This window comes from Dendrobium catenatum, unplaced genomic scaffold, assembly GCF_001605985.2.
Source record: "Dendrobium catenatum unplaced genomic scaffold, ASM160598v2 fragScaff_scaffold_1608, whole genome shotgun sequence".
NCBI lineage: Eukaryota > Viridiplantae > Streptophyta > Magnoliopsida > Asparagales > Orchidaceae > Dendrobium > Dendrobium catenatum.
The window spans coordinates 2,116,754-2,139,332 of NW_021320070.1; the positions used below are offsets into that span (position 1 = coordinate 2,116,754).

The following is a 22,579-nucleotide window of genomic DNA, read 5'->3' on the forward strand; positions in this document are numbered from 1 at the left end:
CTCTCTAGCAAGGTATGATGTCAAATAGTGGGCTATGTATCCACTAAAACCCATCCCTTCATTCAACCACGTTTCAAATAATGATCATGATGTTTAGCTTTGACAATATCACCTAGGACATCCAAACTCTTGCGGGCTCCGAAAATTCGGCTCTGGCCTCCGCCCGCTGTCTTTTCTTCGGTTGAGGGATTTTTAATGGAATTAGGTTCCGGGATAAATTTTGGAAGACATATGGGTTTGTAGATAAGACACTACCCAGAGATTTTGCCCTCATTTTGCAAGGACTTTATGATCCGAGTTCTAATTTCTTATAGGCGCAAGCCCCTATAGTTAATTACCCCTGCCGATAACGAGAGAGAACTTTCGATTAAGACTAGTAATCAATCAGATACATAAAGATACGTGATATCTGACATATTGTAGCATCATGGGTTTTGATTTAGATATTTAAAATTTTGAGTTGAGGTATTTGAGAAAGTTTGACATTTAAAACTTGAAAAATTTCACCATCTTGCACTTAAAGCGGATGGTGGGAGAATGGATGATAGGCCCGATCAAGATCACATGGTTCCGTCGCTCCGGGCCATCGTGATCCCTAGTCTACATAGTCAGAGGAGGTAGTCGACCCAACCTAATAGAAGGATCCTTTTCAGGAGCCATGGGTTGCTTCTTCCAAGGGTACCTTGTAGATCTTGGGTGGATATTTGTCTGAGGGGACAAATTTGAATCCACCTTAGCTAACAAAGAGATTTATCGACTATATTTTATTGATTCATATCTCAAGGATTTGATGCCACTAAGAAACATATTGGCTCTGACCATAACCGTTATATCGTGGTGCCATTTGGCGGCAAAACCTCTCTGTTCAGAGGGCCCCAGGTCATAATCGTTTATCCTGCGGTGCCATTTGGCCGAAAAACCGCCGGTCAGAGGACACGTACCACATCATTATTGGCAGGAGATTACTTGAGAATGGATCCTAGTGATATTTTCGACTAGGCATTATCTCCATGTGAGCAGAAGTAAATTTCAATTTGTCCGCCCGACAAACTGTTGCAGATGGTGGATGGATTTTCATTTTAAGTGTTTTGTTAACTTATTCAATTTTAAATATTTTGGAATTTGAAATTTCTTGGAATTTTGGATTTTTATAGGTATTTGGGTATTTGGGAGGCATTTAAAAGTGTTTGTGATTAACCTCCTAGTTGAGATCTACATTCAACACAGTCATCATATTTATTTGTGAATTGAACCTTAGCGACTCTGTCGAGTTGTCGATAGAGGATCAGGTTTTTTTTTTGACTTTATGGTTTTGTTGATGAATGTTTTTTTGTCATAGACCTTGAAGGCCTTATATGAACGTATAAAAACAAGTATCTCGGTCGATACCGTGACCGTATACTCATTTGATAGTTTGATGAATTTCTTTTATAATAGACCTTAAAACTCTCTGTTAGCTAAGATGGATTCAAAATTGTCCTCTTAGACAAACATCCACCCGAGGTTTGCAAGGTACCCTTGGATGAAGCAACCCATGGCTGCCGACAAGGATCCTTCTGTCATGTTGGGTCGACTACCTCCTCTGACTATGTAGATCAGGGACCACACTGGCTCGGGACGACGAAACCATGGGATCTTGATCGGGCCTATCATTCATTCTCCCACCATCCGCTTTAAGTGCAAGATGTTGAAAATTTTCAAGTTTTAAATGTCAAAATTTCTCAAATACCTCAACTCAAATTCAAATATCCAAATCAAAACCCATGCTGCTACTATATGTCAGATAACACGTATATTTATGTATCTGATTGACTACTAGCCTTAATCGAAAGTTCTCTCTTGTCATCGGGAGGGATAATTAACTATAGGAGCTTGCGCCTATAGGAAACTAGAACTCAGATCATAAAGTCCTCACAAAATGAGGGAGAAATCTCTGGGTAGTGTCTTATCTACAAACCCATCTGCCTTCCCAAAATTTACCCCAAAAATAATTCCGTTAAAACTTCCATCAAAGAAAAGAAAGTAGGCGGAGGCCGGGGCCGAATTTTCGGAGCCCACAGTTTTTGAACGGAGGCCGTCTCGGCGATTTTGGGTTTTCGGTCAACACGCTTCAGGCGAGTTTTTGCGCGATTTCGTGCTCTTTTGCTTTTGAGATCCACTTTGCGTGATCGACTTGACCCCAGCACTAGTATGGAGGTCAAAAACTCTACTTACCTTGAAAATTCAATTTCTTCTCTATCCACAAACAAAAATTCAAAGGACTTTGTGTAAAATTTGTCACTTGGCTAAATATATTCGTTGTTTCTATCTTAATCAAACCTACAGACATTTCTAACTTTTTGCTTCTGTGCGTGGTAATCTGTGGAGAGCATTTTGAGTCAAAACATCTTTGGTAGTAGATGGTTTATTTCCTTCATTAAAGATCATATTCGTCTCAGCTAATTTTTCATAATGAAAAGAAAAATTTGAAGTTCAAATCATGAAGCATTTCAATACCATGGTTCACTCAACTGCACCGAAATTCAAATCCAAAACATTGAAATTGCTAAAGAGTACTTCATATCGATTTTACAATATTATCTCATCGACACCCCTAAACAAAATTGGGTTGTTGAAAAAAAATAGACGCCTATTTAGGTGGCTAGATCACTGATGTTTTCCACAATTATTCTTGAGGGTTTGTTTGTTTGTTTGCCTGCAAAGGGAGTGAAAGTATTTCAAATGCATGCATTTTAAAAATATTGGCATTTCGTTTAAAGTAAAACAAATGCAGTGTAAAACTTAGGTGCATTTGAAATACACCATCTAATTCATTTTTTGTGTATTTAGAATTTCTCTGAATTGGTCGAGTTCCAAATACACCAGAAATTTATTGCAATTGTCACCGCCCGTGGCTGCCGGGCGCCGGCCATCGATCACTGCCCGCCACCACCGGCTGCCTCCATTGCCGTCAGCCACAACCTTCCACCACCACCTTCGGCAGGCGCCAGGAACTACCACCGTCGACCAACCACCGCTCCTAACCACTACTTTTTTTGCACTTTACATTGTATTCATTTACTTCAAATAAAAAAAAAGTAATATCATGCTTTTCTTTTACAATAATCCAAACAACTCTAAAATATTTCTTTTACATAGTATTCCTTTTTGTGGCAACCATACAACCCCTGAGTATATTAGGGAAGAAGTCATTCTCATAGTTGCATATCTTATTAATAGAATCTCATCAAGTTTGTTAAATTTCAAAACCCTGCTTCAAATCCATCTCCATTCATTTTCAAGATCGAATCATTTATTTTGCTCCTAAAACAAAATTTGAGTATTTAGTCTTTATTCATAATCATTCTCAGCACCGAAGCAAATTAGACCTTAAATTTAATAAGGGTATCTTTATCAGTTTATTTCCAAAAAAAGGTATTAATACTATTCTCCGGTCAATATAAAAATTTTTATTTGAACATAGTATTTCTTTAACACAAACATTATCACTCCAAACCTAAAATTGAAAGAGGAATGTGGGGTGGGGGGTGTTGATGAACTAGAGAGACAATTTACACCAAATGCAGAGCAAAGAAAAAAGTGGTATACTCCTTAATCTAAGTTGGATGGTATTTGCAATAGCTAAATAGTTGTGATATATCTTTGCCCCTCATATATATATATATATATATATATATTGATGTGAAACTACTAGGAGTTACGATCAAAATTAAAAGAGAATTGTTAAAGTTTGCTTTTATAATTTTATGGGGATCATGCAAGGTAGAGTTAAAATTTAGAAACGTTAACTTTGCTTAGGCAAAAGAGTTGCAAGAGAGATTAACCAAAACGGTTCATTCAAAGTTCTAGTCGAATTTCATATGCAAAGTACAATAACAAAACCCAACGTTTAACAACGAGAATTTCACCTTGGGGCCGTATCACTCAAAGGTTGGTGGACTTTTGGCGGGGATAGAAGATCCAAGCGATGAAGGAAGTTACCACTAGAGAAAGGGCGCCAAAGAACTTCGTCGGAAAAGTAGCCGGCGGGGATGGGTGTCGTAGGTGACCGTCAAGGCTCCACGTGTGCTTTGAAAATTGACGGTCGTAGATGCTTGCAAGGATCGGGACGACTCTCTCCAAGTACTCTTCCACGGTTGTCTCGTCTTCAAATCCTACGTCGAAACAAGGTGAACGTAGAATGTTGATGCTCTCGTCGGCGTTGAACACAAGACCCCACTCAAGCTCCGGATCCGCCATTCGACATTGAAGTGGGGAGGGGAATGCGTCGTCTTCTTCTTACAAAAGAACGGCTTTGCTAGGGAGAGGATTTCTTCTCCGAAATCTGAGAGCAATGTCAGTTTTATTTCCCCAAACCTGAGAGAATTCAAGTTTTCTCTCCTTTGTCTTGCTTAGACCTCTTGAGATGAATGAAGAGAAAAGTTTCTCTTGGGATGGTGAACGTTGAAGGCCAGCAAACAAGAAAAAACAAAATCTGAAGTGAGCTTCAGATTCTTCTTTGGCAGAGAGCTAATTGAAAGAGGGGAAACGTTGACAGAGAGGGAGAGGGGCGGGTAGATTGACGAGATTGATGGGCTGTGGTGTAATTAATTCCTAATTCCTGTAACGGATCAGCAAAATAAATTGGGAATTAAGGCTTCCGTGAATTCGGCCAAGAGGGGTGGGGAGATTTCAAATTGCTTCCAAAGAGTTGGGGATGATTTAGGAAACAATTCCTATTGGAATTATTTGCTGGGGCCTGCGGTTATTGAAGAGAGAGAGGATTTTTTTTATGGCAAATCCTGAAATAAATTTCAGGATTTGAAATTTGGGAGAGAATTTTATTTGAAATTAATTTTAATTTCAAATGGGTGAGGAATTAATGGGGCAATTAAAGAGGGGGAGCCTAGTAAGGCCGGCGGTATCAAGAGAGAGGGATTTGGTGATGGGAGCAAGTAATTGGTTTCCAAATTGGCTCATGTGGTTTAGGAATGATTGAAATACAATCCGTTTGAATTTGAATTCCCTTATGATTCGAATTCTAAAACTTTCCTAATTAGGAAATTCTAAAATTGGAAAGATATGAAATTCGTATTTTGAATTTTCAAAATTGGAATTCGTGGGGGATGGGGAATGAAGTCGACGGTCGAGAGGCGGCGGCTAAAATGGGGTTAGGGCCGGCGGGTTGGGAGAAGGGAAGGGAGCGGATGACAGGATAAACCACGAGTCACGGACTCTTCCAATGACTGGTGGGTGTTGCTTTTCGCCCTCACCTTGGGCTCTCGTTCTCCTCTCTAATTCTCCACACAAGAAGAAGAAGAAGACAAGATAATCAAAACAAAATTTTCATTCATAATATTCATTAACCATGATACAAAGCATGAGACCCCTATAAATAGGTCTTCAAACATAAGGAAATAAAAGTACTCAAATGCCCCTTGGGCTACAATAAGACATAACTCCCCACAGGGGTAAAATGGGAAAACAGTAAATAAAAGACAATAATAATGAAATACATCATGACATCTAAATCAGAAGTAGAGACGCTGAATCGTGGCCGTCGATCTGCGGTTTCGCCGGCGGTAAACATGTCGGTAGCGTCTGCCGATGTCCTCATCATATATATATATATTTATATATAGTGTCACAGCAATATCACATTCTCAACTCTATATGCTTTGGTTAGTACCATAGCAGGTAAGGAGAGGCGCTTACCCTGAGAATCTAGTTGGTTGCTAAAATAACGCTACATTGCACGAATCCCACTTTGTTCTAGAGTATAAAAGTGCATAACCATGTGGTCAAAAATCCCATGGGAAACAATTCTTCATCTATACTTGGCACACTGAATCTGTCTGGATTGGAAAAGTGGCTCGGCTGTCTCTTCAGACAATAATCCTAAGTCGAAAGGATCACATAACAAGGCAGCATGTTGAGATAGGCAAACCTCTTTTAGAAAATTGTTGATTCAGATATTCATAGTTATGGTAGGTTGGGATCGCATTGATGAGCTTGCTAATCGATAATTATGATGATAATGGCCCGCCCAACAACTCAGGGTAAATGGTTAACTAAACTAACCTCCCTCATTGATGTCCATTTGCTTAAGGTTATCTACGAAAGAATTCATCATTGGGAATGTTGTTGACCTACACTCAGATTATATATATATATATATATATAATCATTGCCCGCCGAAGCCCATCCCGAATCCCTTTTCAAATCTCGCTCGGATCTCTGCAAACGATGTCGTAGTTGTCCATTCACGCGTCTTCAGCTCAATCTCGCGCTTGCTCTACTCCTCTCGTTAAAAGCAAGAATGAATAGAGCCTTCGGCTCCTGTTCGACGCCTCTCTTGCTCACGAGCTCCCTCTTCTTCCAGCTCCTCCAACCCCTTGTCCCTTTCTATGTCGTGTAGAGGATTCAAATTCCAAGCTGCAGATTAACCTTCCACTACTACTTTAAACACCCAAACCAACCTCACTCGACCCTCGTCTCTTGAAAGCGCACATAATAGCATCGCTCATAGCCAATACTAGAAGATACTAAAATGAACATAATTCGCCTACAGTCGATATTAGCTCGCGAGCAAACGCATTGGGCCACTGCAAGTTATAAAGGGTAGTGTATAATGCACACACATCGTACTGTGCATAGACAAGTCCGACAAATCCATAATGTATACAAGTTCTTAGGTGTCATTGTAAAAGACTTCTTATTCATGATGTAGTCCACCTACGATGATGGATAGCGACATGCAACCAACACACAGAATTCCTTGCAAATCATATACAACATAGCATGTGATAAATGTTAACATTTGTTAAAAATAATGGAAGATTCCTCGTATTTACAATAGTGATAATCAGCAATAAAAAATGGACGCTACAGCACCCTCACAGTCAACGATCATTCAGTGGAAGGCAAATGCACAAATCCCTTGCAAGCCAAAAGGTGGTCAATTGGCGACAGTTGCGAGCTCTTACGAGCTGCTGTAGAAGACTCGTTATTCATCCAATATATTATCTACAAGCAAAATGCAAGAGGATTGCAGCAAATACAAGCTCCCATGAGCCACTGTAGGAGACTCAACATGTGCACTATATGTCATATGTAGTAAAATATAGAAGAACTTAGCAAATGCAGTATTCTGTAATCAACATCGAGCTGTGGATGAACACATCTACCTGCCTACGAGCTGCAATAGCATAAGTAACAGCCCCAGCATACATATCCCTAATGACTTGAATGTATTATAAATCCCTTTCTTTTCTAGAACTCTCCATAGCACTTCACTTGGAACTTTATCATTTGCTTTATCTAAATCAAGAAATATCATATGAAGATCTTCCTTTTTCTTGCTATACTTCTCCATCAAACCTCTCAATAAATGTTTGGATTCCATAGTTGACCTACCCGGCATGAATCCAAATTGATTTTGAGAAACATTAGTATCACGTCGTAACCTGTGCTCCACAGCTCTCTCCCATAGTTTTAAAGTATGATACATCAACTTAATTCCTCTATAATTTGCACAATCTTGTGCATTACCAAAAAATATGTCTAATCATATAAAATGAAATAACTGCATGTAGTTCAACTAAATGCATCAAACTCATAAATTTGAGCTTCAATAATGTTGTGCAAACTAAAATAAAAATGAATTTAAATTTTACTCATCTTGAAAAGTGTGCAAGTGCACAGTGTAGATGCATAAAACTACATTGAAAAGAATGCAAGTACAACATACAAATGCACCTAAAAGCATTTAAGCACCCCATGTAACTGCATTAAAAACACGCAAATACATTAAAAATCATACAAGTAAATGGTGCAAATGCATCGATAAGCATGGGAGTGCATCGTGCAAGTGAACCAAAAATCTTTCACCACACATGGTCATCATACAAATGCATTGAAAAATGTGCAAGTACATCAGATAAATGTGCAAATATGTCATGCATCTATAGTAAAAAATGTGTAAGAGAAGGTGACCTACAGTTAAGAGCGGGACGGCTTGCACATAAGAGAAGGTAACCTACACTTAAAGTTTGATCCTCCTTGCAAAGTTGGAGTCGACAAGACTTGAACACTATGAAAGATGTTTATACGCCAAATCTAAAGACATGAGATTTTGTTTTTGCATTAGCATTAAGTTTTAATGCCTCTTACAAATGAAACTTATTTTAAAATTCAAACCCCCAAAGTCACACAATTTCTTTTTTCATGGATGTCTCAAACTTTGTGCCATCGCCTCGTGTGCGAGCAATCCTGATTTTACATTTGTGTTGTAGATAGGCCAATATAACTTTTTCTGATAATTTCGACACTCTGGACGCATCAGCATAGTCTTTTTGTGAATAAGCAATATTTGAGCAACTTTGATTTTGGTTGAGGTGTTTGAAGTCGATTTTAATATTGTCGTGTAAATCTTTATTCGATTCAATAAAATCGATCACGAGGGTATTTAGGTGTTCTAGGCATGTCAATGCAATTAATGTTATGAAACTTGAGACATTTGAATACTTTCAATGCAAGCAAGGCATTAAGAAACGGTCTTGAACAAAACCGTGTCCGTCGTCCACCACTTTCATTGCATTCAACTGATTTGGGTTTTGGAATAGATGTAGAGTTCAACACATTATTGTTCAATAAAAAAAAGGTGTTGATTCATTCTACATCTTCCGATTATTGGCAAAAGATATAATTTGAAAGCCTTTATTTTTATTCTCTTGCAAAAATTTTTAGCACGATTTCTCATAATGTTTCAAGGATTATTTGAAATTGAGGAAATCAAATATCCATGTGCAATATGATTATGCAAATGATTAATTTCTACCTTTGAACAGTATGAGTGTAGTGACACCTATGTCATATCAGATATTATGCTCAAAATTTGGAACTCTCTCAAGATCCTTTTTATATGGAATATGAGCCTTCTAAGACCTCCTCATTATTAGCCCCAAGGATATGTTCAACTCCTCATCTACATGCATAGATGCATGATTGGTGATCCTAACCCTCCTAATATGAGAATTACTCATCTCTTCGCATTACTGAAGATGTCGATGACCAAATTGCATAGTTGCCTTATGATTAAGATGGGTGTCTTCAAAGTATTCATCATTTGAAGGATACTTTGTTCTGCATCATTTGATATCTAATTTTATTTTTGTGATTTTTACTTTTATTTTAGCTGTTCTTCATAATTTCCCTATGTTTTACTTAGTCTTTTAATTGGTTGCAAAATTATGCTTTAATTAAAAAAACATACATGTAGTTTTACAGAAACGTTGCTTCTTTCAGATTGGTTTTCAGGCAATTGCAGAAGCCCTTGGAATTGCTGCTGTCAAAGCAATGGTTGCCATAACTGCCATAATTGCAGGCGGACGCTTGGTAAGGCTCTCTCTTTATTTCTCAGTACTAAAAATGGCACACATGCCACTTTCCTTGGATCAGCAATTCATGTTTTGATCATTCTAAAGAATTCGTACTTCTATAGTTCAATGGATCATTATTATTGTTGCGCTATTGTTACCATCTTTCATGAGACTTTTATTTGCTGAGAATATGTGAAATGGTTTTAGTTCTTGAAATACTTTTTATCTGAAATTTTGCTGAATAAAAACAGAACCACCGTGCTCTTGACTTCTTGTGAGTTTGTATTTTGGTTGCGTGCATTTTGGAATCAAATTAGCCCAACTGTGTATTCAACGAAAATGTGCTGTTCAGACGTTCAGAAATTATCATGGCCTTATCTTATAGAATTTATGCTATGCATGTTTTTTATCTCAATGCTGGTCTGATAATTCAATTGCGTATTTTTTACCAGAAGACTCTGTACGACTTGATATAATGCATTTATCCATCTATTGTTATATTGCTGAACAGGAAAATAAAATTAACTTTTTATTTTTGAAATATGAATTTTCCTTTAGTTGTCTGATGCTTTTGTTATATTTTAATTTAGTACTTACTTTGCGTAACTAATATATTTTTCCAAGATCTGAGAGCTATTTTCTTAGTTCTTCCCATAAGATATATATAATTGTTCATTTGACAAAATCTATAATCTGGCAGCTTCTTCGGCCAATTTATAAACAGATTGCTGAGAATCAGAATGCTGAGATTTTTTCTGCCAATACCCTCCTTGTCATTCTTGGAACAAGTCTCCTTACAGCTCGAGTATGTTCAACCTAGCTTCATCATTTCCTTTTTATTGGCTTCTTTATAATTCTAATCCATTACAGGCTGGACTGTCTATGGCACTGGGAGCATTTTTGGCTGGTCTCCTCTTGGCAGAAACAGAATTTTCCTTGCAGGTTGAATCAGATATTGCTCCTTATCGGGGCCTCCTTTTAGGCCTATTTTTCATGACAGTAAGTGTTCATAAAAAATCATATTACTTTAATTTGTTTTAGGTTATTTCATTGTTCTCTCTCTCTCTCTCACACACACACACATTAATTAGTTGTTTATTCTCAATGTGTCATCATGAACACAATTAGAACCTCATTTTTTAAATTTATTTTACATTTTTTCGTAGGTTGGGATTATTTTTTCGTCATATTTCTTGCTTTCTTGTCCTTTTTATAGTATGATGCACCAGCACTACAAAATAATAAAGCATATTATGTCGGACAGGTGCACCTGCTTGACATGTGGCTGACATATGTCAAACATGCCATCTACGTGTCCAATTAAATAATAATAATTTGCACATATTACACACGTCCTGAAAAAAAATTAAGTTTAAATATACATTACATTAAATAACTTAGGTTAAGCCATCTTTTTTATTTTATTTTAAAATATATTATTGAAATAACTTAATAAATACTTGACACTATATTTATTTTTCTAATTATCCTCTTTTTTCTTATGATTTTTTTATAATGTTTATTTTATTAAATACTGATGTAGAACGGGTAGGAGGCTTTGCTAAGGAGAGGATCTCTTCTCCAAAATCTGACAGCAAGTTCTGATTTCTTTGCACAAAAGAAACGGTGGGATGTAGAGAGAATTAGGGAATTTATTTCCTTATTCCACTCTCAGCCTTGGGAAGTAATTAATGGCTTGAGCTTTGAATATCACAGCTGGTAGGCAAGAGGAAATATTTCCAAAGAAAGGTGATGGTTTTAGGAAAGAATTCCTACCAAAGGAGAGCAAATTAATGTAGACAGATTTTGAGAAAAACCTGTAAGGAGGTTGACGGGAATATGGGGAAGAAATTAGGGAATTAAATTCCTAATCCCCCTCTCCAGATTTTGGAATGTGAGGGTGACGGGAATATGGGGGGGAATTTATTTCCAAAATATAATTTCAGGTTTTAGGAAATAAACTAGAGCTTGGGCCTTGAACAATTTCGGTTAGGAGGAGATTTAGGGACGACGATGGTGGACGTAGGTAGAGGATGAAGACGACGGTTAGGAAATAAGAAATAACAAAACAAAAACAAAGATAGAAGATAAAATCCGCTAGCCTTGGACTCTTTCGAAGACTGACGGGTGATGCTTTGCCCTTCTTCAAGGGACTTCAAGTCACGAGCCCGGACCCATCCTGCGGCTGGTGAAAACTCCGATTCTTTCCCATAGGAATCTCACTATCGTCCTCTCAAAAGAACACAAGTGTTGAACACAAATTTTTAATATCAATCATCCATCCTCTTTATAATAGCTTAAGGCCCTATATATAGGCCACAACGTAAGAAAACTCAAAATACAAAATTGCCCCTTGGGCCACAACACTTACATAAATCAACCTAGGGGTAAAACATGAAATACATCAAATAAGAACTAAAATTCAGAAAAATAACTCATAATTGAAGATTTAAATTATAGTCGTCGATTTACGACGCCTCCTGTGATAGATGCACCAAATCTTCGTACCGATGTCCGCATCATAATCAGTTTTCTTAACTTCAGGCTAACAATCTATAATATCATTTACTATTTCTTATTTCCTTGCGTTTAAGGTATTTAATAAAATTTGGAGGGGAGAAGAATGATAGAAAATTGCTACATCGCCACCAAGATCTCTACTTTGATGCCAAAAAAAAGTACTTCTAAAGGAAGGTCAAAGCAATAGGACAAGGATATAAGGATTTTCTTCCACAGGATAGCTGAAAAGATTAACTTTTCCAAGAAAGGGGTTATTAAAGTAATGAAGCACATGATTTGCAAGAGAGTCACTGACATTATTCTAAGGGTGTGCAAAAATCCCAAAGATAGTTTGTTAATTGTTCAACCCTTATAAAAAGGCTAGTAGAAGTATACCTGACAACCATTTTTGTCAGCTTTAATGTTGGTTATGGATTTAAGCCTTATTTTAGGAGGAATTTTAGTGAACAGATTGTATTGATTTATATTTGCACCTGAGGTCCATCGCAGATCAAAAGTTGTCCGTTCTTATCATCAAGTGGTCTCGATGATCCCTCGTATTTCTTTGTCAACATCCAATACATCTGATATACCTTATAAGTTTAGTAGATCTTTTGAAGATGACATACCTTATACTTCTCCTGATGAGTTATACTATGGGGATTGCATTCAAAATTCATATTTAGATGAGATGGCTTTGGGACACCAAATATTAGGGGTGTAAGTAAATCAAGTCGACTTGTAAGCTGGCTTGATAAATGGCTCGTGAGCCGAGCTCGATGAGCTAATGAGCCAAGCTCGATGAGCTAATGAGCCAAGCTTGAGTCAGCCCTAATTCAACTCATTAGCTCACTAGTCAGTTCATTTGAAAAATATTAATATAAAATGTACTTAAAATATATTAGCATTCAAGATTTTAACTACAAAATTATAAAAGATGCTTAAAAAATATATCTCAGTTTTGTATATTAAGTCGTTATTTATTATTTTTCTTTTAATTTCTCACTCATTTCATTATTTAATTATAATAATTGTTTGAATCATAATCATTTTCTATCTTTCGTAATAAATAATTTGGCTCGATCTCGATTAATTACTCAAGTTCAAGCTTAAGCCAGTAGTGATTCGAGCTTGACTTGACTCGTTTACACCCCTACCAAATATCCAAAGAGTATGAAGAACGAATGCAGATCTAATGTGCCTCTTTAATTCTTAGTGAGACCGATTCAAAAAATAAAAGAAAGCAACCTATGGAGATTGATGGTCATCAATAGCATGATAGGTTACTGCCAATCAATCATGCAATCGGTAAGAGTATTGAGGAAATGATGAAATATCTAAAAGATAACCTCAAAAAAATACACAAGAAGGAATACAAAAAATGAATGGATGTTGATAGAAAGTTTTAACCATGATGAGGATTATCTCTTGAATGAGGAGGAAGTATTTGTAATTCAATATGACAAAAGAGGTTCATTTCTACCATTAGACTCTCGTATAGGCGTGTTGTTAGAAACTCGAGTGGAAGAGAGGGATGGCATTCTTCAAATCCAATTGTTACTTCAACAATTGAAAGCAAAAGGTGATCATGTTCATAACATGGAAAGAAGGTTGAATGAGATGGTAGAAACCATGATAACTCTGACAACATAGTTTTTAGGGTTTTAAAAGTCCTCCATCATAGTAGATAAGCATTCAAGAAGTATTGAGAAGGTCCAAAAAATGTAGATAAAGTTGATGATAAGATAGGAAGCCAGAGTAAGAAGGAACATTGATCCGTGCAACAACAAGCATCAAAGGAAGATTTGAAGGATTACATTAGTCAGCAGATCAAGATGTACATGGCTCAAACTCAAGGAGGTCCTTCAGTTTAAAGGGTAGATCATGTTCATAAGAGTTTGATTTGTACAATATCGAAGGGATTTGTTCCTCCTTCATTGAAGTTACTTGATGGATTGGGGAACCCATGTCAATATTTGGCTTATTTTAAAACTAGGTGTTGTAATGTGGGTGACAGTGATGCATTATTATTCAGACAGTTTGTGAGCAATTTGTTAAGTGTTGCATTTGGTTGTAAATTGAGTTCCCAAATGTTTCGGTAAAAATACTTGTAAAGTTGGAAGCTCCGATCATTTAGAAATTTGTCGGAGCTGACATCACATCATAAGGAGAGATTTGGTGGTTGAAAAACAAAGACCTAATGTGGGATTGGTGGATTACATTCTTAGGCGGAGTATCTTAGCATAAAATTTAAACCATGATTCCAGGCACAACACACTATTGAGATTTTGCTAAGAAATATTCATAGTCAAATAGTGTTTATGCTAAAAGGATTCACTAATAGGACTTTTAAAAATTTACTTAGCAATGTATCTAGTCTACAGCCTGAGGCCTCCCAATTATTCTTTCTCAAAGATATCAATAATAATACCAATTCAAATAGAAAATTGTTGAAATAAAATGCAATGTGTCAGCATTATCTTTAGACAAAGGGAAACTAGTTCAGATTACGTAAGAATAGCCTAGAAAGAAGAAATAAGAGATGGCCAAAAATCCTGACACAAGAGGATTGATGAAAAAAATCAACGCCAACAACACAAACATCAAGCCTTTATTCCACTACGTGGGGTCGACTACATGAATTTTTTTTTCATTGTGTCATGTTAAGGATCAAATTCTCATTTAAATTTAATAAAGAAGAGTCATTTTTAATATTTTCTAACCAAGTCTTTTTAGGTATATCTCTACCTTTCTTAATGTAAGCCAAATCTAATACATCTACTCTCCTAACTGGGTCATTGGATGGCCTCCATTTTATGTTACCAAACTATCTAAGGAGACTCTCTCTAATAATATCTTCCACTGTAGCTACTCCAACCTTTTTCACATATATGCTTGTTTCTCTAAGGATAAAGCCACTCATCCACCTAAGCATCCTATCTCGCAACACTTAACTTAATATTATACTTCTCTTTTAATGGCCAACATTCTGCACCATAAAACATTGCTATTCTCACAACCATCTTATAGAATTTTCTCTTAAGTTTGAGGGGAACTTTTCTATCACACAACAAGCTCAATACATTCTTCAACTTCAACCATCCAACTTGAATTCTACTGATAATATCCCCATTTTTTTCATCATCTCTCTGAACAATAGACTCAGGATATCTAAAGCATGTATCTTATTAATGACTTGATTGTCCAAATTCACAATCCCCCACTAGATCTCTTACTACTAAAATTACATTCCATATATTCAGTTTTAGATCTACTCAAACGAAAACCTTTCGACTCTAAGGTTGACCTCCATAATTTAAGTTTACCTTCAACTCCCCCTCTAGTCTTATCAATAAGAAGAATATCATTAGCAAAAAACATACACCAAAGAACAACCTCTTGCAAATGTCTAGTGAGAACATCCAATGATTAAAGCAAAAAGATATGGGCTTAAGGCTGATCCTTGATGTAATCCAACTGAAATAAAAAATAATTGGTCAAATCACCTTGTGTTTGAACACAAGTAACAGCTCCGCATGCATATCCTTAATGACTTCAATATAAGCTTTATTTTCCCTTCTCTTTTCTATAACTCTCCATAGCACTTCTATTGGAACTTTATCATATGTAGATCTTCATTATTCTCTCTAAACTTCTCATTCAAACCTCTCAATAAATGTATAGCTTCTATAGTAGACCTACCTTGCATGAATCCAAATCGATTTTGAGAAACATTAGTATCACGTCACAATCTATGCTTTATAACGCTCACCCATAGTTTTAAAGTATGACACATTAACTTAATTCATCTATAATTCACACAATCTTATGCATCACCTTTATTCATAAAAATAGGAATCAACACATTTATTCTATGCTCATTTGACATCTTTTTAGTCTTCAAAATAATATTAAAATTTTAGGAAACCAAAAAATTCCTTCATCTCCTTAGCATTTCCACATATCTATTGAAATATCATCAAGTCCAACAGCTTTTCCACTTCATTTTTTTAAAGCTTCTCTAACTTCGGTTTTAATAATACGCCGAAAAAAATTTATTTTAATTTAGGGGGCTGAGGTTATTAAAGTCAATCGTATATTATTTCACTAAATTGATAAAAAAAATCAATTTGTAATATTCTTTCAGGAGAGATGCAGAAAAAAAATTTTCAACTTAAAGTGAGGGATAAGAATTACGAATTTCCTATGCCCAAAAGACTGATGTTGATAAAAGTAATGAACGAAACTATTCCCCTTATCACATGATGTTGGATCTTGTGCTGGGGATTGCTATATCTTCATCTACTGGGTTGAAAGTGAAGTCATTGCTGGTAAGGTGACCCTTCCTGTTGCATTCTTAGCGAACCCGAGACAGGAGTTTGCTACTGTCGTTTATGGGGAAATGATTCTTACCTAAGGATAGAAAGCAGTATCGGCAACCACAGCTTCTTCATCATCAGTAGTATCTAGCCCAAAGGCTGGAGTAATAATTTTCTTACAGTTGTAAATGTATTGTAGTTATCTCTTTTTAAATCATCTTTGAAAATTTTTAATAAATTATCCAAAATCATGTTGGAGTTGTGAAAAGAAACTTTAAAGCCCATGCAAAAAACTCAATGGAACTTTCAAAAAAAAAAAAAGGTAACTCGATGGAAGTAAAATGGTGAAACTTCATAAAAAGAAAGTTATAATAATGAAAAGCAAAGCAGAAAAATAAAATAAACAACTTCTACTGTCAAACAAGTTATCTCTCATGATGGCAAAGGAAATTACCCCAAGTTTCTCATTCTCAATGCTGCTAGTGATACAGAAACTTTTCTTCTTCAATGATGACAACGACTATTCTTAAGGATGTTCAAATGACATAAAATTCCTTTCAAAAGTCCAACTCCTGTGTATTTAAAATTGGAATTATCTAATACATGCAATATATTATTAATATATTATTAAGAGCGTATGTTTTTTTCTTCCGAGTCATTTGAAAGTCTCACACTTTGAAATCATAGTAATCTTATCATACAATTAGAGACATCCATTGCAAAAATTTGATGCATCCGATTTATCAAACATATTTAAATTTTTTTGAAATCATGCATGCCCTAATTTTAATGTTATTAAATAGAATGGATGCTTTGACTATAAAAATAAATCCTGCTTTTTGATTAAAAAAAATTTTTGGATGCTTTGATCTTTCATTTGAAGATCATAACTAATTACGTGGAGAATGCTACTTGTTCTAATTAGATTTATGGGAATGTGCTATGGTAATGTTCTAATTATACTTAGGTAAAAACAGTGGTAATGATTTTAAGGAATGCATGATAGCTAGATTTATGGTAATATTTTCCCAAAACTAAGTATGGCTATTAAGCTGCAGCTGAATATGTTAGCATATTTAGCACTGGTACATGCAATGAATAAGGCATGGGAAGTCTTATCCAACCTCCTTTATATGTTTTTATTTACCTAATAAAATAAAAAAAATTGCTGCTAGAATAGAACTAAAGGATTAGAAAAATGGTGAACATACCAAAGAAGGCTTAGATATAGCCACAAAAGATGACACATATTCTTTGAGGTCCTAGAAATAATGATATAATTGTTCAAATATTAATATTGCTGCCTATTTTGTTCCACATAGGTTCCAATTAATGACTAAAGTTTTTACGTTGTAATATTTTCTTTGGTTAGAAAGTGTGCCATGTCCTTCATGTTTCAACTTTGGAATAAGTAGCTTAATTGCCTTACATGGTTTCTGAGGAATGCATAATCACATGTTTTCTGTCATTAATTATGAATTTTGTACCTGCTTTTCCAGGTTGGAATGTCTATTGATCCAAAGCTGCTTCTTTCCAACTTTCCAGTTATCGTTGGGACTTTGAGTTTCTTAATTTGTGGCAAGTGTATACTGGTTGCTTTACTAGGTAAACTTTTTGGCCTTTCAAGTATAGCTGCTATTCGAGTTGGTCTTCTACTTGCTCCTGGTGGAGAATTTGCATTTGTTGCTTTTGGAGAAGCTGTAAATCAGGTGTGTTTTAATCTTATGATCCAATTGTACATAATCATCTTATGACTGGGATTTGCTTTTTTCATGGTAGTGTAGGTTTGCTTAGCTTTTTGGATTGGCATAGCTGAAACTTATTCGTTATTGTTTCTTGTTAGTTACGTTTGCTTCTATACTGTTTCATACTGAGCAGATTGAGGAAATAAAAGATGTGATATATTGTTACAAAGCTATTGTTTTTCTGACTAGATTTGGCTGAAGTTTAGTGCGTTTGCTTTATAATTCAGGGCATACTGTCTTCTCAACTATCATCCTTACTATTTCTGGTGGTTGGTATTTCAATGGCTGTTACACCGTGGTTAGCAGCTGGAGGCCAGTTGCTGGCTTCTCGATTTGAGCAGCTTGATGTTCGAAGTTTACTTCCAGTGGAGAGTGAGGTAGGTTTCTCTACAGTGATGGCATAAGATTATTTTGGGATCCTGGTATACTTATGATTTTTCTCCATGGTTTTACTAGGATAGAAGTTGATATATTTTGCATTGTATGTTTTTAACTATTTTTTATTGTAGTATTGGTTGTAGTGCTGAGTTTGTTACTTCTGATTGGTTATTCATGCATTTGAAGAAAGCTTTAAGGCAACCCATTGCTTGTCTGGAGAAAACCCTTGCTACATCCACTTGTAATATGCAGGAACCAAACATTAACAGCCTATATGAATAAGTTTGTTCGACTAATGGAGGAAATATTGTAGCAATATATATGAGACAAAAAGCTATGTATGTGTTCATGTTTGAGATATCGGTTATCAAATCATCCAAATTTGTTTCTAAGTAATAAGAATGACTGAATCTTCATGTATAGAAATATGATGAGCATCTATGTTACAAACATCATTACTTTTCTCATGATTGCTGTATGAACAATAAAATATAATGTATCAATTCTTTGTATACTATAATATTAATCATATTATCTTTGACCCTTAAAAACAATGTAAACTTGCATTTGTAGTTTTTATTCATCGTTTGTATTTATGTTTTGGTGCCTCGTCTTCCTTTACATATTTAACAAGTGGTGCACCTTTCCAGACTGATGATCTACAGGACCACATCATTATATGTGGTTTTGGTCGAGTTGGGCAGGTAGTTTTTGCTCTCTCTCTCTGTCCTTTTTTCTCCTCCTGATCTTGTCTTCACCCTTTTTTAAATTTTTTAGTTTTTTAGTTTTTTAGGAGTACATTAATTTGTTGGAGATGGTATTTGGTTTTTTTATGCTTTTCCATTTTTTTTCATTATCATGCAGATTATTGCTCAACTTCTTTCGGAGCGTTTGATTCCATTTGTTGCTCTCGATGTTAGAAGGTATGATCCTCCATCTTGACCATATGGGCTTCAATCTCAATCTTTTTGATAAGTTTGGAAAATTAATTAGGTTCAAAGTCTTGACTACTTTAATATGCATCTATCTGTTTTGATGTCATTAATGATTCAAATACTGCTCGACTTATTTGGAGTAATTAAATTTTTAATTTCATAATCAAAGACAAAATCCAGCTAACCTCAATTTAAAAACTGGTATTGGTTTATGGTTGTCTAAAATTTATCTCTGTTCTTGGATGGATTAGTGACACCGTTGATAAAAATAGGACAAGAAGCAATGGAAAAACAAGAACAAGAAACAGAGAAAATCTCAATTTAGAAATCAGCTTAAAACCAACATGACAAAATTGGCCACTCAGCTGACTTATGTGTTGGCAATGGAAAAAGACTCAGACGTTTGAAACCCTCAAAAGAAAAACTGATATGAAACATCTTTGACTGGCAAAACAAATTCATCAAATTGATTAAACAAGACTGTGTCCGATGACGGTCTTGCGTAAGGGTGGTGTTGGCCGCCGATGCGTGGGTTTTCCCAAGAGCGGTTAGGGTCGCTTATTTACAAGGACTGGCGGTTAGAAATTCCTTTTAATCCTTTAATCGATGGTTGTTTTGACTGGTTTTTTATGGAATCCAGATGGATTCTTGCTTCAAGAAATCAGCTCCTTTAGAAATTCATAAGACAAAAATCGGTGGACAGCTCTTTGTTTTAAGGAATTTAGAGAATTAACAAAGTAGGTGTTAAATCCCAGTCATCCGTTGGCCCTTGATCCCACATCCAACATTGGGATCCGTGGGACGCTCACCTGTTAAATCTCAACCGTTCCTTACCTTTTGATCTTATGGCGAGCATGGGGATCCATGGGAGGTTCACTTAGATCACGTCGATCTCCTTCCATATTTGGGTGGCTAATTTATGAAGGATCATAGTAGGGAAACTATGCATGATTCTGTAATTATTCATTTCTTTATTAAGATATCGTGTATAGATATATAAATAGGGATATTTTTGTATAATAAAATTAAGCATTTTCCCTCTCCAATTCTCTGAATTTAACATGGTATTAGAGCAGGAACTGCGCGTGTGAAGTGCCTGAGCAGGGATGATCGGCCCTCGTGTGTGTGTTGGAGCCAAACCGAGCAAGGAACAAGCAGTTGAAGAGTTATTGTGTGTGAAATCTAGCTTAGCCGAAAAAACCTGGGAGCCTCTTGTGCACCTGTTTGCTTTCAATTTTGTGGATTTGGAAGAATAATTAATCGGCTTTCCTACTGTCCCACCACGGCATTCGCTAGAATTCAGAGGAATACGTGTTCCCATCACCGGCCTTCATTGTCGGAATTCTGTGAAATACAGGTTCCCACCATTGTCCTTCATTGCTGGTATTCTGAGGAATATTGATTCTCACCATCGGTCTTCATTGTTGGAATTCTGAGGAATACTAATTCTCACCATCGACCTTCATTGCCGGAATCGCTGGGATATATGAATCAAAGGAAGCAGAGAGGAGCAAGCGACCTTCATTGATCTTTGATATCAAACGATAGTTGAGCAATCCAAACCGCTTGTGCCCTTTGTTTTGTGCCTACGACCAGAAGAAGCAAAGTAAAGAGTCTCTTGTGCGTCTATGACCGAGAAGAGATCGAGCAGGAATGAGGAGACAAGCAAGAGTGTTAGACCTGCACTCCCTCCTATGATCAGACCAGAGGAATCAAAGGCTTTGCATGCACCTGTACTGGCCGATCGAATAAGAATATGATGCAATCAAAAATTTGGGAGAGGGACCCAAATTTTTTATCACAAAAACAAACTCTTTCTAGGATTTAGAAGATTACAAAATACCCAAAATAACACAAATAATATAAACCACAACTTTATATAATAAAATGAGACTCTTACAAACTTTGACTTTCAACAAATCATGACATTACAAATTTTTGACTTCAAAACAAACAACACTTACAACCGACTCAAACAAGACACCCTAAAGTTGCTTCACTTAGAGAAGAGGGATACAGGTGGGGTGGTCACTTGCGGAGAGACGAAAGAGATTAGAAGCCCGAGAAGAAAGAGGAGAAGCTCGCAAGCTTTCCTAGACAAGGAGAGGAAGAAGTGGCATAGCTCGCAAGCTATCCAAGAAAACCCTCAGGTTTCTTTCCAAAAATCATTCATATAACCATAACTCTTTTTTTCTCCACAACATCTTCTCATATTTATAGGCAAAGAAGAAAGCCCAACAGCCAATGCACCCATAATTCCCCCAATAAACTTTAGGGATAGGAAAAGCCAAAAGACACACTTCAGTTCCAAAGCAGCTGCCAGCATCTTTCCAGAAAACAGAGAAGAAACAGATCACGGGACCAACAGCCAGCCACGGAACAGTCAGAATTCACGGGAAAAGCACCAAAACATTAAAGGAACAGCAGGTCCAAGGAATCCAGAAAACGAACAGGCACCCCAAGCAGCCACGGCTGCCTAAATTCCAGCCAATTCTTCTCCCAATGCCACAAGACACATCTCTCAAAACAGCCATGAAAGGAAGAGAAAAAAGAATAGGAAAAGGCAAGTTCTACTTACCAAAATCTGCCATAAAGTAGTACTAAAACTTCAGCTTATAATAAGCTCAACTTCACAAGATATTAATGAGCTTGCACTACTAAAATTTCAACAACTAAAGCTCAAAACCGAAATCAGCCAAGGCTCCCATAAAACCACAAAACAGCCCAAAGGATAAGGTGGAGATGAAAGCACAAGATAATGAAGAGTAAGGAGAGGGGGAAGATGAAAAGACACAAGGCAAGAAAGTAAAACTCAACTTGTGTTGACCCCCCTTTGTCTACATCAGAATATGTTTAGATGGAGTCATATTACTTGGGAAGAAGGAGATATGCGTGTCCAATGCTAGGTCGCTTGAGACATGTTTTCTTCTCTTGTTCTTAAAGCTTGTCGCAACCCTAAAATCTTTTTTTTTCCTTTTTAACCGTTGTGCCTTCATTGTCGACCTTCCCTTGAGAACCAAGAGGGAGACGGACCCTAAGGATAATTAATCCACTTTCCTTGTTGTCCCACCATCGACCGTTATTGTCATTTGCGGTATCTTGAGGGTTATTATTCAACACAACATTCATTGCTACCTTGCACCTTGCAAGCGTGATTGAGATAGCCTTCATCGCTATGCTTTGCTGCAATAATGTTTGAAGCTAATTCCCCCCAAAGCTTTGACCATATGAAGAACTCTATGGTGAACCAAGAGATTTGATAACTTTACCTCTTTGGAACTAATTACTGAGCTAGGAATGACAGATCTATATTCCTCAGCTTAAGGGGGAGTGTTAAATCCTAG

General features: G+C 36.4%; 1 protein-coding gene across 4 annotated transcripts in view; it reads left to right on the plus strand.

Moving 5' to 3' along the window:
• Positions 1-22,579, plus strand: part of LOC110099838 (K(+) efflux antiporter 2, chloroplastic) — a 65,994-nt gene that overhangs the window by 19,146 nt on the left and 24,269 nt on the right. For all 4 annotated transcript variants that reach the window (XM_020827129.2, XM_020827131.2, XM_020827130.2 and 1 more), the window contains exons 10-16: positions 9,286-9,375; positions 10,060-10,164; positions 10,230-10,358; positions 17,677-17,886; positions 18,150-18,299; positions 18,951-19,004; positions 19,165-19,223. In XM_020827129.2, coding sequence (XP_020682788.1) covers positions 9,286-9,375; positions 10,060-10,164; positions 10,230-10,358; positions 17,677-17,886; positions 18,150-18,299; positions 18,951-19,004; positions 19,165-19,223 — 797 coding nt within the window. The remainder of the gene's footprint in view (positions 1-9,285; positions 9,376-10,059; positions 10,165-10,229; positions 10,359-17,676; positions 17,887-18,149; positions 18,300-18,950; positions 19,005-19,164; positions 19,224-22,579) is intronic.